Source organism: Stegodyphus dumicola, chromosome 1 (genome assembly GCF_044657685.1).
Source record: "Stegodyphus dumicola isolate Sdum_Otavi_A_Nest chromosome 1, ASM4465768v1".
Classification (NCBI taxonomy): Eukaryota; Metazoa; Arthropoda; class Arachnida; order Araneae; family Eresidae; genus Stegodyphus; species Stegodyphus dumicola.
In genome coordinates, this window is record NC_140768.1 from 70,473,115 (window position 1) to 70,491,256 (window position 18,142).

An 18,142-nucleotide genomic window follows, 5' to 3' on the forward strand; every position below is an offset into this window, starting at 1 on the left:
AGACTATCAGATGATTTCTTGTTAAATTCTTCTGATCACAAGCTATCATATTTTTTTCCCTGTCCAAGATAAAGGGCCCATCAGCGGCCGAGAGGTAACGTCGCTGAACACTGGTAGTTCGGTCCGAGGTTCGAATCCCGCGAACGGGCTGGCTGCATGGGTGTTTTCGTGGTTTTCCCCCATGTGTAACGTGTATACGAGCCAGTTTCCTTTAAAATGTCCTGCAACTCTGGTGTATGAACAGCACTTAGATCTCTATTTTAAAGTTTTATAAAAAGTGCTGAAAGTTTATTTTCATAAAATCAAGTAATGTAGAAGTTTTAATTTAATCTTTTGTTTTGCACATCAACCTAATTTTATATTCTTTATTAAAAATTAAGAAAATGTGTAATATACACTTATAATATCTATGTCTTTTATAGCAACTTGCAACTGATTGAAGCTGTAGTTTTTTTTCCTGCTTTGCACAAAAATTAATTTTAGATTAGATATAGAGGTTATTCAGTTCTAAAGCCCATTCGTGCTCTGAACAAACAGAATACTTCACACCTCAATTAACTCCAAATTATTTGTTTCATTAAACTATTGCATTTTTTCAAATTAAATTGCATTATTCATTATCTTCTATGATAATATCTAAATGATGATTTTTCTTAGGTTATCGTCATATCTGTCTCCGTAACGAATCTGGGCAGCCATTGACTTTAAAAACGCTGTTCGTCCATATAACTGTCAAAGATTATGTACCTGATGGACTATCCGGTAAGAAAAGCTCTCATCTGATTTTTTGCAGCTGCTCATCATTTCTGATGTTTTATCACCCAGAACAACCATGATACCATGATAAAATAAAAACAAATCTTGCTATAAAATTTTTTATTACTTTTGCATGTTTAAAACACATGCTTGCTACTAACAAACAGCATGATGTATTTTTTAGTTGCTCATTATTTATGCTTTATAATTATGAAAAAGGTAAGAGGCACTTGCATTTGAAACTAAAGCTAGTTCAATTCAACACCAAATGCTAACGATTAACACATTCAGGCTTCTTGTACTAACTTTGGACCGTCATCTGGTAATGCATAACACATGTAAACGTAACATAAATATGCCAAATGAAATGTTAGAGATCTCCATTGCAATTTCAGAAGGCTTCATATTCGCATGCTATCCTGTGTAATTTGAATCAGCTAATTCACTTGCTAGTACTAGCGCTATTTAGTTGCTTGGATGTATTTGATGCACATGATGCATTCACACGCGCGAGTTACGCAAATAAATTGCGCTGTTATAACTATGGAACTGCGTTTCAGATTTGGCGGACGCACTGGCCAATCCGATTGCATACCAGTCGATGGTGGAGAAGCACGCGCAGCAGCTGATGGCCCTCACGGATGATTTAGACGAAGTAAGGCTTCCCACCTTATTCATTTAAACTTTAAAATTATATCATCATACATGTCCTTATAATTCACGCACAGGTTAGATGAATAAATGCATCCGAAGATGTTAATGACACAATTGCAATATACAGTACTTATTTAATCGCAGTTTCTCAAGTTAATTTCTTATACATTTTCTTTTGCAGCTGACGTAATACTGAGATAAAGTTCAAGTGACGGGTGTCTCCTTCTTAACTAACTGTAATCTGTTCTGTTACACTTTCGTAGTGTATCACTCAGCTTTACTGGAGTATCGATGTCATTCACAAGTTTTACGTAACATTTATTAATACCATGAACAGAGATTTGGTTATTTTCTTGGAGTCAATAAATAAGTAGTAAAAGCATAACTGAAAACATTTACTGTGCATCTCCTTCGCAGCGGGAAAATCAGAAATCGAAATTCCATTTGTCTTATTTATTTCTGATGTAATTATTTTCTCTAAAATGTAGCGGCCATCAAAGCTGTGATATTTTTAGGTTATTCGAATCATCACTCGAACGAAATATAAGAGAGGAACTTAGCAATCACAGAGATATTAAAACGATATGATATCAAGGAAACATATTCTTGAATTATGGATAAAGTGATTTTGAACAAATTTTCAATACATTTTTCTTAAGAATACTAACATTAGCACTTGAATAACTACTAAATTTTGGCACTGAAAAAACATCAATTAGCAATACCAATAAATAGTTGTTATTATTCAGCATTAACAAGTGACGAGGCAGAAAATTCAGTCTAGTTCTGATTGTACTTCATTTTCCATAGCCTTGAAATTTTGAAAAAAATGAACCTGTATACGTATTAATAATTTCACGAAGAGGAAACAAAGGATAAATTCTTAACGTTGGTCCGTAAAGTTAAAATTTCTTAGCAAACGATGGATCTATGTTAGTGAGTTAGAGTTTACATTACAAGTAAGAACTCTAACCAAAAAGAAGTTTATTACCTTCTGAAGAAATATTCGTAATAACTAGAGAATTTATAAATTTTAGTGCTTCAAGCAAAAGTTATTTTATCCGAACACATCAGCCTTTTATTGTCTGTAAACTTATTTTAACAAACTAGATGGTTAAATGACGACATTTTCTATATAAATGATGATAATGATTTCTTAAGCAGTGGCATTAACCATAAGCTAATCACATAATATACTATATAATTAATTACAAATTATTGACTTCGTGTTCCATAAATATGCTTCAATAATGAAGAAATTCACATCAGCTAAGCTTTGTTTAGAGTAAAAAACCAAGTGGGGTTTCTGAAAATTTCACTGGCATCTTGAGAACTACTTCTCGGACATATTATTTTGAAAATAAGTATAAAAACTTTATTTATGAAAGCTAAAAAGTTGTTAAAATCAAAGGTAATTTATAAAAAAAACTTTTGTTGATAAACATAATTTAAACTATCAGTTTGATTTAATTTCTAAGAAAAATATTGACTATTGTTACGAATGTTGTACTTAGCCAGGTAATTTTAGTGCAATTATAAAAAAAAAAATGTATTTCTTTTGTATAATGTAACATGAAAAATCTAGAGGGAAAAGCTATGCCGGAAACGTAAGAGTACAGGGAATGTTCATTTAACATTGAGTAAATAGGTATACCAGTGATTTAGCGAGATATAGTCAAACTGGCAACGGTTTCGATGACTTGCTTTGTTGCCAAATTTGGCAAGAAACAGACAAAAATCGCCAAACTTGGCTATTATTTCGTCCGGTCCCTGTATCATAGTACTAAGTATCTTAACTGAATAATTGTAATTGACCACTATATTGGCTGCAATCGTAATTTGACACTCATATTGCCTTCCACTAATTTCGAGAAATAGAAAGTACTAGAAATATCACGGTGGCCGGATGAAAATTATATAAAGCCGGAAATATTATCTGTTCTCAGTTGTAGTTGTTGCTGTTGTTATTGCGAGTTGTAGTTCAGCGTGAGATCGGAGTACTGAGATATCTCTGGGTTAGCTTTCTCTTTAGATGCATTTTTCTTTGCATTGTGTTTAACGTTTTTGGTAGTTTAAAGTGTAATTACTGATTGTACTTTGTGATACTGTAGAAACCTTTATGAGTATTTCTGTGGAAAACTCCTGAACTATGAATTCTTTCTTTTGAATTTTCTTTTGATAAAATAAATTTTATTAAACTATTACCGGACCTGTGTGCATTCAATCTATTACGAACCCGTACGCACGCAACACTTGATGATTTTGATTACTTGATGATCGAAGTTCATCTATATGTATCAATACGTTTCCCATATATCAATGCAATTTAACCAAATGTTGATTGTTTAGTTCCAAATTTTATGCGAAACATAAAGAAAGAAGATAGATGGAAGATCCGTTCAATTTATCGCTTTTTTGTGATTCTATTTTCTTTTCTATAACAATGAATAAACATAAAAGGTTCCTATGTGAATGCATTTCGAATATTATAGTATAAGCGAATTTTCTGCTGGGAGTCTCTGAAAATACTTTATTTAAAATCTTCAATTTATGGTCTTTCAAGGCGTTTAGATGATGAGAACTATATAGCAAATATAGTTCTAGTTATCATTCATAGCTTTAGCAAATTACAGGCATTATAAAAGTTTCAAATTTAAAACTATCCAATCAAAGAAGAAGGTTAAAATATAAAATATAAATACCATTGATTTGACTAATAGCACTGAAAGGCCCTGGAGTGTTATCTAATAACAAAACATCAAAGCTTTATTCTCAAACCACCATGTAGAAAACTAGTACTAGTTTTCTCTTTTGTCACCTTACCTCAGATAATCTCTCAGTATTCATTGAAGATTATTAAAATTAGTAAATATGAATTTCATTTGCTTCATTCGTTCTGGACGAATTTCATCATGGAATACTTAAAACTACCTGACTGTCGATACCATCATCAAAAGATATTTGTATTTTGTAATGTTGAAAAGCAAAGACTTGTTAGTGCAAAGGTTTATTCGTAGTATTATTTAAAACATGAAAATCATATTACTGCCAAGATTTTTACTTTTTTTACGTAAACGATTAAAGGCGTTAATAGCTATCCAGTTATAATTATTTTATTATTTTTTTCTTTATATAATAGTTATCATGCAATATTTAATTAAAAGTTTACATTTGTAACTATGTAGCAATTGCTCGTAATTTTAAACGGTTAAAGGCGTTGACGCAGTTAAGATAATATCTTCATAGCTATCAGTTAAAATTATTTTTTTCAGTTACCTAATAATTATCTTGAAGCATTTAATTAAAAGTTTACTTCTATAATTGTGTAGCTATGCCTCCTAATTCTCTAAAACAAGATTAAATTAAACTTTTTTTTCTGTTTTACAAATCTTCAATAGATAAAGCTCTTCTATTTTTCACTTATTATCATGTATAGAAAACTTGGAGAATTACTGGAATAAAGTACGGATTTTTAACACTCTCAGCTTTAACTCAGTTTTTCAGCCAGTAGGTCAAATAATTAAGATACAATAGGTAAAGATTTCTTATGCATATTTTTGCATTATTTTCTTATGAACACAAATGAGGATTTATTCTGAGGCTTTGCATTACTTAAATCTTCTGGTAATTCAGCTTTTTTCAAAACATATGAATACCTTTGAAAATTTTATTAATAATTAAGCTTATTCGTGTTTTCAATGCCAAACATATTTTTTGGGGGAGGAGGGATGAGAACCGAACTGACAATTATGACTTCCATTTCTTTCTTGCCGATCACTGAATATAACACAAGTCAAAGAAAAATCATTCAAGAATAATTTCTAATAGTCATAATTTAGTTATATTTTTATAATACATTTAAATCCCCGTAAGATATAGTTTCTATTAGTTATCAAAACCCCCTACAGTACATGAAAATTGGTTACATATTTCCATTTTCCTCGAATGTAACTGCTTTCCTTACAAATTTTTTTGAAAAAAATTGCAAAAAATTATCATATTTTTTATTTTATTATTAAATACAAGGAAACTAAACAAAACAAAATATGTAGGTTTTAAGTTGAATTTTTAATTTTTTACAAAAAGCATTTAGTTTTAATATTAGTTTACTATCCCGAGTTATCTCGGGGAAATGAAAAAAAAAGTTAAATATTAGTCTTCGTATGATAGTTTTGAAACAAGGGCCAACACAAAGTGATACCCGACTTTTTCTACACTGGTATCTGGTCTCTTTTCGTTGGCTTACCTTTGGAATCTCTTTTACGGGAACACAGAGTACACTGTCTCGTTGGATTTAACTTTTTTCGGTAGCAGGAATATCATCTGGAAAATGATCACCTCTTCAGAATCACTATCTGCTGAAAAATTATCGCTTACGCTATCTTGCATCATCGCCATTATTTTACTTTTTTCAACGCAACTATCCTTCTTTATACATTACTAATCCACAAAACGGCGTATACTATACAACATGGAAAACACGTGACCAGTCTCGCCAAAAGAACCGCGAAACCAACAAAACTTGGCAAACTCCCAGTCAAAGCTGAATATTTCATTTCCTCCCGGCCGAGTAAAACAAATCGTACTGACCAATTCTTCACCCGAGTTTTCTCGTCATAATAATTAACTGCAATATATACGAACCCGAAATATTCGGATAATCGGTTAAGAATGATGCAGAGACTCGGGCAAGCAATTAAGAATGATATCTTATTAAAATTAGGGATATGATGTTCGGTGATCACTTGCTGTACCATCTTTAACAATGGGAAAAAAAGGGGAAACTGTATGCTGCAACTAATAAACGTTGTTTTCTAGGAAGACGACACGACGAAAGAAGACGGTGAAAAACGAAAAGTTTCACAGACCTCGAAAACTACCCCTAAGCCAAGTAAACTGGAAGAGAGGGGACGGATCGGTTCTTCTGGAGACGAACCAGCGGGTTCAACGACTCATACAGTTCAGAGGCATATGACTATGAACGGTACAGTGCCCAAACAAGCGTCTGTGGGATCTTCATCGCCAGGACCAGTCAAATCGCAGGATACAGCTAGTAAGCAGATAATGCCCATTTTCTTCTTTGATTATACAAGTGTAATAGATAACACAGACAGAATGTGAAATAAATTTGAAAAATTATCAAATAAAATCCGAATGAGAAACTAAAAATTTCATATTATCAGGTAATTCTATTAATAGCATTACCTGATAATATGAATAATGCTATACATATTTGTATTGAATAACCTTTACTTTTGGAGATAAATTTTTTGTTTATTATTCTCTTTGACGAGTTTAAACAAACAAAACTAATAAATTGTCTTAATTTTACTCCTAAAACAGTATTAACATTTGGTCGAGCTTCTTTAGTGCTGCTTAAAACTCAGACTAGTTATAGTATAGACAGTTCAAACTGAAAAATAGGTCTTTGAGCTCCGAATATAGTAAGCCATTGCATAAAAGTTTACTCCTGTAACTATTGTAGCAGTTCCTCGTTATTCTCTGAAACAACATTAAATTAAACGTTTTTGTCAGTTTCGTAAATCTTTAATAGATAAAACTCTTCTACAACTCATACAGTAGTCATAAAAAGCAAACTTGCAGGAATGCCTTCGTGGAGATATGTAAGGGAAACTATCTCGTATATACGTTACACATGGGTAAACCCATGAAAACGCCCATGCAACCAGCCGTTCGCCTGGAATCGAACCCATGTCGGAAGTACCGGTGTTCAGCGATTTTACCGCTCGGAAACTGGTGGGCTCATATGCTTACAGAACTGAACATAGTAAAAAAATTCCTTAAAATTCTTATTTGAATGGCCGAATATCTTTGTATTTATTTGACATGAAATTATATAAAAATTAGGTGTTCCATAAATTACGCAAGCAGCAGTTTTTCTATATAAAATCCCCACAGAAATGATACTCAGATAGTTGCTAATTTCAAGACATCTGTTTGTGAGGACACATTAAAGATACACGATTTCACTTTCACATTTAATTTTCAAGAAGCATAATAATTTCATTAAAAAATTAACTTAATAATGATATCCTTTACTTGAATTATTATGATCCGATTTCAGTCTTTATGTATTGTACATTTTCCAGTGACGTATATTTTCAATCATTCCGAAGTTGGCGAATATGAGAGACAAAAGTGCCTCTACTGTGGCAACAAATGAAGAAATAAGCAATAAAATGCATTTGTTTTCAAATGCTAAAAACGGAATGAGCGAAAGTTTAGGTATTTTGAGGGTAGCTAACGTGGAACTCTACTGTTCAAAGAGAAAAATATGTTTTATAAGCTTTTACACGGCAAAAATACTAATACCTGCTTGAAAAAAAAGGTTTTGTCTCAGAGATATTAGGAATGCCGTCGCCATTTGATATAATCTATCAAGCTAAAGCTAAATTTCCTTTATATTTAAAACTTTCCTGATATTTTTAAGTACTACATTAAGTTGAATACTTGAAGAGTCACACGAAATAAAAAGCAATTTATTGACTTGATGATTATCTGTGTTTCGATGAAGGCAATAAAATATTTTTTTTCAGTAATTAGAAAATTTTTAAGAATTATTACATATATAATACTTCTTAAACTTACATATAAACTTGCATATATAGAATAAGTCATTTATATTCTAAAATGTTTTAAAATCTTGTTTCATCAAACGTGGTATGTTTGTTTTCTTGATAAATTACGTTCTTGTATTATAAAGTAGTACTCTCATCTGAAACTCTATATTTGATATTTTAAAAAATATTATAAAACTGCATTTTAAGATAGTAAAAACTTAGCAACAAATTTACTTCTTAATAAATATTCGTTCGCATAACAATAAAAGAGTAAAATGAAAATATAAAATGTCTTTCATTTCTCATGTGCAATGTATTGCTCAAAAAATGGAAATAATTATTTTTCTTTTTCAGGAAGACCTAATCAGCCTGTTTCTAGTATTTCCGAAGACACGCAGGAGAAACCGTTATCGTTGTTGGGTAAGATATAAAATGTTCTATGTAATTTTAATATAAATAATTGCCATTAATTTATTTAAAACATTTTGCACATGAAACCATAATTGCTTCTTGTAGCAGTTCGAATATACTTCCTGCGAGAAGGGTATCATTTACTGAAATCAAATGTGTGTGTCCTTTAATTTCAAAGGGAATTTTAAAAATTTTTAAATCAAATTATTTCAAAACTGTAACATATAAATGATAGAAATAATGTAGTTCTGGAAAATACGCGAACAGTTGGTTCCTCAGTGCTCATTTTATTCAAAACCTGCATGCGTCCAAAGGTATGGACTAAATGTTTTACGCATATTGGATTGAATTGACACATTGGATTGATTAGTATTCCATATACTAGATACTAGATATCTTGTTTATATCTTTCATGTTATACAGATTCTAGTATCTTAAAACAATAGAAATCTTTCAAAAATTTTACAAGTATGTTTTATAATGATTTATAATAATAGTCTGTGATATAATTCATATACAATCAAAGTAAGGTAACTCATTGCAGTTTTGATAAAATTAAAAATCTTAATGTCCTTTATCTGAGAATCTCACAGAAGAAGAAGAAACACTTCTTGTAAGTAAGAATACATGCTCAAATAGTACTAATCTGCAGCACCTAAATTTTTGTAATAAATCAACCCAATATCGACGCATACCAATCAGATACGCATAAAATTATATCCTATCACATGGCTTCGTTAATTTCACGAACTACTGCTTAATATTCAAAGCAAAGGAGAAGCTCACCAGCTGGTAGAAATACAACACGTAGAGCAAATAGGAAAGCTTCTTCGCAATCGGCTGGAGTTTGCCAGTCCCATTTCTCTTAAATTTAGATGCTTAACTCTTATTTATATATATATGGCCATGCTATCACGAAATCGAAGTAATCGCAGAAACTATTAGACGACTTTTCGTCCCGTTTCCTTTCTATCTAAATATCACAACCAAAGTAAAAGATTAAAATAAATATGTTTATTAACACGTCGCCATGACAGTTGTACAAACTCAAAATTTAACAGAAATATTGGAACTGGTTATTGAAATATATTAAAGCATACAAGGGTTTGTCTGCCTAAGGGGAGGATGAGTTCGTGGAAGACTTTTTAAGCAAAATTGGCTCGTATTCACGTTACACATAGGAAAATCCACGAAAAAACAATCATGCAACCAGCTCGCTACTCTAGATCAAACTCCGAGATTCAGCGGTCTTAATCATTCCGCCATAGATGGGGCTTAACAGATACAGAAAGCTTCCCTAAACTGAGTTGGAACATATGTCCTAATTAAATAAATACGAAGTATGGCATCAGCACACCTAAATAACCCTACCAATGGTCAATTGTGTAAGACCACTTATTACAAATAGTTCAACCAGGGTTCTAACCCATGTAAAAGGGTCAGCAGCATAGTTTGTTTTTATGGTTTTCATTGTACGTAACGTGAATAAGAGCCGGTTTTCCATATCAAGTCCTCCATGAAGGCATTAGTTAGATAGACCTCATATGCTTTTTCTTATTCCTAACTAAACCTTGGCTCACCTTAGGTACTCGTGAAGCATTTCTGAAGTAATCAAAAGCGTAAGGGTAATTGCATCTGTAGGGAAAATAAAGCGAAACGACGGTTAGTTTAAGTAGCCTAGGACGAGAACACTAAAGAAATCTGAGTTTATTTATATTTAAACTAATATCCAGTTTTGTCGAAGTTTACGAAAGTAGAAACTAAAGTAAAGCCCAAATAGAAAGGTAACTGTTTTCATTAATAAAAAGCCTTAATATATTCTTGAGAAGTATATGAAACAGTAAGATAGTAAGATAGATTTTAACGTAAGCGAAAATGTGTTCATTTAAACAAACCTTACAGTTATAAATAATTACCAAATTACAACCATAAAGTTAATTATGAAATCATTTTTTCATTAATAATACTATAAACACTTTGAAATCTGGAGTCGTTAATTTTTTAAATCCCTTTAGAGAAAACACTTATGTAAACAAAAAGCAAAATAGCTTTTCTTTAAATAAATAAACTTGTGTGTTTTTTAAATAAATAAACTTATGTATACTTTGCTGAACGAATATTTTGTCACATGTGTTTCCTTAACATATTCATTAGAATTTTTATTTTTTTTTTTAATTCCGAACAAAGCTAACTGAAGCAACCCAGTTTCTCAAAAAAAGCACTTTTTTAAAAGTTATTATACACTGGTGTGCAAAAATTAAGGACAAAGTCGAAAAATTAGCATATCAGCTGATCGAAGAGGCAGAGCGGACAGAAAGACCAATCAGGAGATTAAGTAAGGTGATGTACGGTAGCACATGCGCAGATATGCAGGTAGACGTAATGGCGGAGTGTCTGAGTAGTATTAAGCATGTTGTCGGTGTAAGATCAGTATTTCTGGCAAAGAGATTGCACGGCGTATAGCAGTTAAAATCACACCGAGTTGCTGCCTCAGCGAGAAATGGCGAATAATCAATCTGTTAGACGACATCTGGATGCTTTTACCCGAGGTCGAATCATTGGGAAGTTAGAGGAAGGCCGCAGTGTGACAAGTGTGGCTGCAGAGTTCGGAATTGTTCACAGAATCGTTTCACGACTTTGGAGACAATTTCAAACTACAGGAAATGCTATCCGGGGGTTTAGTAGTAGTCGTCCACGAGGAACCACACCCGCAGATGACCGGTATATTGCCTTACAGGCCAGAAGAAACAGGTGGCAGACAGCTGGAGAAATCGCTAGACACACGACACAGGCGACTGCACGAATGATATCGCGTTTTACCGTGGTCAGAAGACTGCACGGTTGTGGTCTGTTTGCACGACGCCCTGTACGGTGTGTACCTCTAACGCCTGCCCATCGGAGAAGGCGTTCTCTGTGGTGCCGGGAACACCGGAATTGGAGAAACAATGAATGGGGACGAGTACTCTTTACAGATGAGGGCAGATTCAGTCTGAGTAGCGATTCTCATCGCATACTCATCTGGAGAAAGCGGGGAAGCCGCAATCATCCCTCGAACATCATTGAAAGGAACAGGTATGGAGGTGGCGGTGTTCTCGTTTGGGGAGGCATCATGCTTGGTAGTCGTACAGACCTTCACATCTTCGACGCAGGTTCAGTCAACGGGACCCGTTATTGTAACAAGATTCTTATTCCATATGTGCGTCTTTTTAGAGGCGCTATGGGTCCGCAGTTCCTTTTCATGGACGACAATGCACCATGTCATCGCACAGTAGCTGCCGAACAGCTCTTAGAGAGTGAGGATATTGAACGTATGGATTGGCCGGCACGATCTCCGGATCTCAATCCCATCGAGCATGTATGGGATTTTCTAGGCAGACGCTTAGCAAGCTCGTACCTTACCACCAGTAACGACTCCGGAGCTTCGATTGGCGCTGCAAGACGAATGGGCAGCAATGCCTCAATAACTCATTGACACCCTCATTCTCAGTATGGGCAGACGCTGTGAAACCAGCCTAGCAGTCAGGGGAGATCATATCCCCTATTAAAGACCGGATGTTTCTTGCTGGACACCCATCACAGGGATGTTTCAGCCTTCAGTCGCATTGCGCACCATGCTACGTTTTCAATAAAGCTTCTTTTTATCCCTCTGATTTCATTTTTAGTAAGTGTTGCTTACATTATTCATGTCCTTACGTATTGGGGATCTTACGGTATTAAATGTGTTCATTTGGAAAGCTTTTGTACAAAGTTATATTGAAAAAATCGTCTCGTCCTTAATTTTTGCACGCCAGTGTAAATATCGCCTTGAAATGCGTATTTAAATCTAAATAAAAAGATTTTGGGAATTGACAAGTAAAGCATTCTTATAAAAATTTTAAGTAAAGTTTACTGAAGATGACGGAATAATTTAATATAAAACATTACCTTTCTGTTACAAACTTTTGTTTTAGTTTCTATTCTATCCGAAAGATGGCAGCACCAAATAGGAATGAAAACGAATGTTATTTGGTCTGAAAATACGTAATGCATTTGCTATTTCTTTTTTATATAGTTTTTACTGTTTATTCAAATAACAGTATTTTAACATTTTCAATCAATATTTTTTATGAAGTATGTAACTCTAAAAGGGAAACTCCCTTTAGTATTCAAAATTCATATATTTGTTTCACCCTTGGGCTTAATGTTTAAAATTAAAATTGAAGGAACATTATTAAAGGGCATTACGAAAGCTAAACGAAATTAAAGAAATAAAATGGTAAACTGCGAGTTATAAATTGAATAAAATGTAAATAAATAAGTAAAAACTAATAGATCAAGCTAAAGTAATGACAAATAATTAAGACACAATAACACGCCGAACAACTAATTCAGAACTAACTGAATACTAATTCAGAAGTCAAACAACAAAAATCAGCGTTATATTTTTAAATATTCACAGGAATAGTTTCGATTGTTTTACCGAACCACCATCCTCAACTGCAAAAAGCACAAAATGAAATATAAAATATGAAAGTATGAAAATATAACGCTGATTTTTGTTGTTTGACTTCTGAATTAGTAATGACAAATAGTTAAATAATGAACTAAAATATCAGAGCTCTTCTTATTTGGACTCCGACTGTATTTCGATCTCGTTCAAAGAGTGAGAGATACCGGAGGCGTAATGGCAGACCACACATTGAGTTGAACAGTGTTAAACGAATGTCGCATACTGCGCATGCCCAGAAAACAATTTGGCGTAATTACTATGTTGGCGCGATTTGAAAAGTAGATAAATACGGTATATGGTAGATGTACCGCCATCTTATTGTAAACAAATCTGGCGTTTAAATCTTCGTAGAGTATAATGTAAATGTAAATTAATTACTGTGTTAAAATACTATTTTTTGCTGTATTGCTCAAACAACTAGAAAGCTGAAATTATTGCGAAGTAATGTGAAGCAGTGTTTGCATTCAAAATGTAAAATATAATACCTATGAAATTCTGCACATTCCTTTGGAACTGTACAAATTTTCGTTCAGAAAAAGACTGAAATTTAGGATATATTAGTTGAAAATTTATTCATTATACTTTTAAGCAATAAAAACAATTCAGGATTTACTATACGTTCCATTCGTGCATACATAAAGAAACACTGAGGAATATAACAAGTGCTTGCAAATAACACTGAAGAAATTTTACAATTCCTTAATGCTAGTTATTAAATTCTTTGAAATGAGAAAACAAAAGCGCGAATATATGCTAACAAACTAAGCGAGATACTCCAGTTTATAATTATTGAATTATAACATGTAAACAAATTACATTTAAATAACGAATTATTACGAACATATGTTAACAAATATTAAATGCACTGTTATTGACAAATTACAGTGAAATATATATTAAGCAAATGCAATCGGTATGGACGTTAAAATAACTAATAAGCAAAGTTCCACAACATTACAGTTGTAAACATCATTCAAACACACTCGACAGCCATGGTGATCACGAATAAGCTAGCGTAGGGTTGCTTAGTCGCCAATATTTCTCCCCGCGCCAAAGGTACACCATCAAGCATGCGCAGTAAGCGAAATTTGCTTAACATTGTTCAACTCAACGTGCGGTCTGCCATTACGCATACCAGAGCCCGGCTCTCGCTGAATTTAACCCGTGGTTTTAACGAAATTTAGTACAGCAGAATGCAGGAAAGCGACGTGGAAGGAAATAAATCGTGAAACAGTGGAAATCAGTTTGAAAGCAAAAAATGTTAAACTCTGTAGAGGTCGTCATTTATTATACTATTGCGCTAAAAGGGTTTAACTGCTAAATTAAAAGTAAATCGTTCTAAAAAGAAAACATTTAGTAGAAAACTAAAGCACATTACTAAAGTACTTACTAAACTAAAACTAAGTAAAGCACAAACTAAAGTACTAACTAACTAAAGCACAAACTAAAGTACATTTAGTAGCATCGTTCTAAGAAGAAAACATTTTAAAAATAATGAGGAAATACATCGTATAATATAATAATAAATAAAATATAACAGACTTTATATTAAATCGCTGAAGAGAAAAGAAGCGAAATTAATAATAAAACATAATACTAACTGTGAAGGACATGTTAAAATTTTCCATTAAGTTTTCTTCTTTCGATACAACATTGAATACCCTGTATATTTAGGAACACTCTCTATCTTTTTAATATGTTTAGCGTGTCATTTAGAAAAGATTGTTGAGGATTATAAATGCTGATTAGATATTCGATGTTCTCACAGTTGTATCTTGAACAATATTAGCATGTTACTCTTTTCATAATTCGACCTACTGAGTATTTTATGCAGTTTTAATCTTAAAGCTTTGTATATACTAATAAAGTAAATGTACTTTTATTAATAATTTATAGTTACAAGAAATGTTTTTAAAAAAATCTCAGGTTTTTTATATTGTAATGCATATTTTTGTCTAATGTTGTTATTTTTTATTTATTTGTTTACTTTCTAATCTGAAATGAAGGGTTAATTGAGCTCATGCGAATAATGACGTCAGTCCCCTTCCCCTTGCACACACAGAGAAATTAAGATTTCTGTGAAATAAACAGAAGCCAACAGGAATTAAAATTAAGCTCGGATTTAGATATTATTAGGATAAGGATTAAGAGAAATATAAGTAAAGTAATCATGCAATTTTTTGTAAATAAGAAAAGGAATACTAACCTTGAAATGAATTTATTTCCTTCAAAATAATCTTTAGAAATGTCTGCACAATTTTTCCAACGTTCGTCAGGTCAGACTAATCTTGGAACTAATCTTTCGTAGAACACGTGTAATATTTGATTTAAATATATCCGAGACGTTTTCAAATCTCCGTCCTTTCATGGCCATCTTAAGCTTCAAAGAAAGGAAAAAGTCAGCTGGCGATTAGTCGGGAGAATATGGTGAGTGATTTATTACTGCGATTAATAGCTTGTAAATATATTGTTGTACAGAGGCGTCGGCGTCGCATTATCGTGTAAAAGAAATCATTGTCTATAATCAAAAAGTTCTTTCCTAACTAGCCTTATCTTATTTCTTAATCGAAAAAGCACATCCTTCTTACTGATTAATTGATTGTTTTTCACCAAAGTCATGTTGATTAAGTCCTTGTAATCCAAAAATGCAATTAGCATCAACTTAGTCCCTGATTTTTATATCCGTCAAAACATCAAAAAGCATCAAAAATGATAAATTTTACCTTAAAATGGTATACTTAATAAGCACTATCCTTTTTCTGTATAAGTATTTTATCGCATTGAAATGATGCCTTTAAACGCACATCTCTTAATGTGATTTTAAATTTCAGTTTTAATATCTAAATAATGGTAGATGAGCAAATTTTAAATCTGAGATATTTTATTTTACTAAAGAACCACCAACGTATGTTGACCATTTTGTTGTAGAGATGGTATATAAAATACTTAGCCTAAAATGCAGAGGGACAGGTCAGTAAAGCTCATCCTGTTACATCACCTTGTTTAGCTACAGCAGGCAATGTCATTAACAAATGCGAATTGTAGCCACCCAGTGGTTAGCCCAGTGGTCAGGGGAGCCGTCTGCGATACAAAAGGGCTCAGGCTCGAATCCTGGAAAAGGCATGGTTGTAACTGTCCGTATCTTCCATTGGAGAGTAAGGTGTCCCACGAGTTAGGTGCCTCAATCAAATATCCATAATAAAAGCCTTAGTAGTGGCCAAGGCGAAGCCGGCTGAAGGTCCGCCATTGGAAAAAAATATCGATTATTTTGAATTAAACAAAGTAATCCAATTTTATACCAATCAAAAAATACTTTTGGGAGGGGGTTATGATTTTCCCTCGGGATACATCAAATTAATGTTTAATTTTTAAGGACATACTTAGTTCCAAAGTAACCAGTTTTGTTCAATTAATAACATTTTCAATTTTTTCTCATTTCCATATCCTACCAGAATCATATTTCAGTTTTGTGCGTTATGCAAAGTAGGGTAAAAAGATACTATTTCAGCTGATATCTGAGTTAATTCAGGCAGAATGCGATCTGCCTTTCGGCCACGTTGTTTCGCTGATATTTAAGCTTGTTATTTTACGGTCGTGCATATCAGTTGCCCGTTTCCCTGCGTCAGTGGTAGCGCTAAGTTCTCTGCAGCTTCGGCAAATTATTTAAAATAGGCTTAGTTTTAATTTTATATTTCTAGTTTGAGCTACAGCCAAAGGTACTGGCTAGGTGTGTAAGCACCAGCAGTTCCATCTGTAAATTCGTTCATGAGTTGGAAAATAAATAAATAAAAAAGAAAATCTGAAAGGTTTCAGATTTTAAATTACGTCCGAAGGGAGTGTTTTTTAACATTTTGTCTGTTACCTTTATTTATTAAATGTCACGTTCTTCGCACTTAAACCATAAAATTCAGTTCAAGAGGAATATCGCAAAATAGTTTTAAATTGAGCATATCTTTAAAATGTCCGATACGCAGTCTCACGAGCTGGAGATAAAAATGATTTTTCGGTGCAACGTTGCCATTGCTCGCTTTGAAATCCTTGAGTTTGTTAATCAAAAATTCGTTTTAAAGATTTACAAAATATGAAATCGATCATTAAACAAATTCCAAATTTGGGCTTCCACATTCCACATTTCCACACAACATACCATATTCGCAGTAGGATTACGTCATTCAAAATTCGATGGCTCTATGTACCGTTGTTTTATCACAATACGAGAAATATACATATAATTTATGTAGATTTTTCATTATTTAATTTCTTCAAATATAATGCAGGACTCTAACATTTGGTAGCAACAGTTTGAAAAGTGAAACGGACATTTAGAGTGAAATACCGCAAAATCTCAAAACGAAAACAATAGTTCTTCAGGGACAAAGCCCCTTAGGAAATGTATTTTCCTCCTCGTACGACTTGCCATTCATACAGTTTGAACTTAGCGAATAGACCCTTCATTGTTCAGGTAAATTTCTAGCCAATAAGTAAAGTTAATTTAGCTAGAATCTTACATCTATCCAAATTAGATGCTCTATAGGAGATCCTATAGCCACAGATACATGGAGTCTGTGGTATATTTCGTTCGATCTTCAGAGGTTATTTTCTCTCCTCACAAGAGCGAATGAAAATGTGCCTTGCTCATTTAGCGTCCTGATTAGTCAGATATCAGTTACTACTATTTTTAATTGGGGTGGGTGTTATGAAAGGACGGCACTGCCTTACGACCTTTTAAATGCTAAATTAACATTGTAGAGTCGTTAGGATTATTTTTTTTAGGAGTAGAACAGATGAAAAATATGCAACCGCTTTCGCCGGGAATCGAACCATGGACCTTTAGAATACCGGCCCAGCGTGCTACCGTTACACCACGAAGGCACGCTAGGGAAGTGGGAGAAATACCTTATATACTTCTCTTTTTAAAGGGCGACTAGGGTTTTAGGGGACCTAGTCGCTAAATCCTGGGTGTGGAGAATCATCATTCACAACCCTTTTAGTTCGGGCACCACTTGTAGAGTGATTAGGATTTTTTTTAGAAGCAGAAAAGATGAAAAATATGCAACCGCCTTCGCCGGGAATCGAACCACGGACCTCTGGAATACCGGCCCAGCGTGCTACCGTTACACCACGAAGGCACGCTAGGGAAGTGGGAGAAATACCATGAAGCATTATCCATTTTCTCGCTGTCACATCTGATAAACTTTATCGTGTAATCAAAATTGAATGTGATGGACACTGATAAACATATTCCAAATAA

The 18,142-nt window shown here is 33.3% G+C and overlaps 1 protein-coding gene across 2 annotated transcripts in view; it reads left to right on the forward strand.

The window, feature by feature from the left end:
* Positions 1 to 18,142, forward strand: part of LOC118189843 (1-phosphatidylinositol 4,5-bisphosphate phosphodiesterase classes I and II-like) — a 783,373-nt gene that overhangs the window by 719,364 nt on the left and 45,867 nt on the right. For both annotated transcript variants that reach the window (XM_085816200.1, XM_085816205.1), the window contains exons 22-25: positions 658 to 762; positions 1,317 to 1,411; positions 6,229 to 6,463; positions 8,346 to 8,411. In XM_085816200.1, the coding sequence (XP_085672326.1) occupies positions 658 to 762; positions 1,317 to 1,411; positions 6,229 to 6,463; positions 8,346 to 8,411 (501 nt within the window). The remainder of the gene's footprint in view (positions 1 to 657; positions 763 to 1,316; positions 1,412 to 6,228; positions 6,464 to 8,345; positions 8,412 to 18,142) is intronic.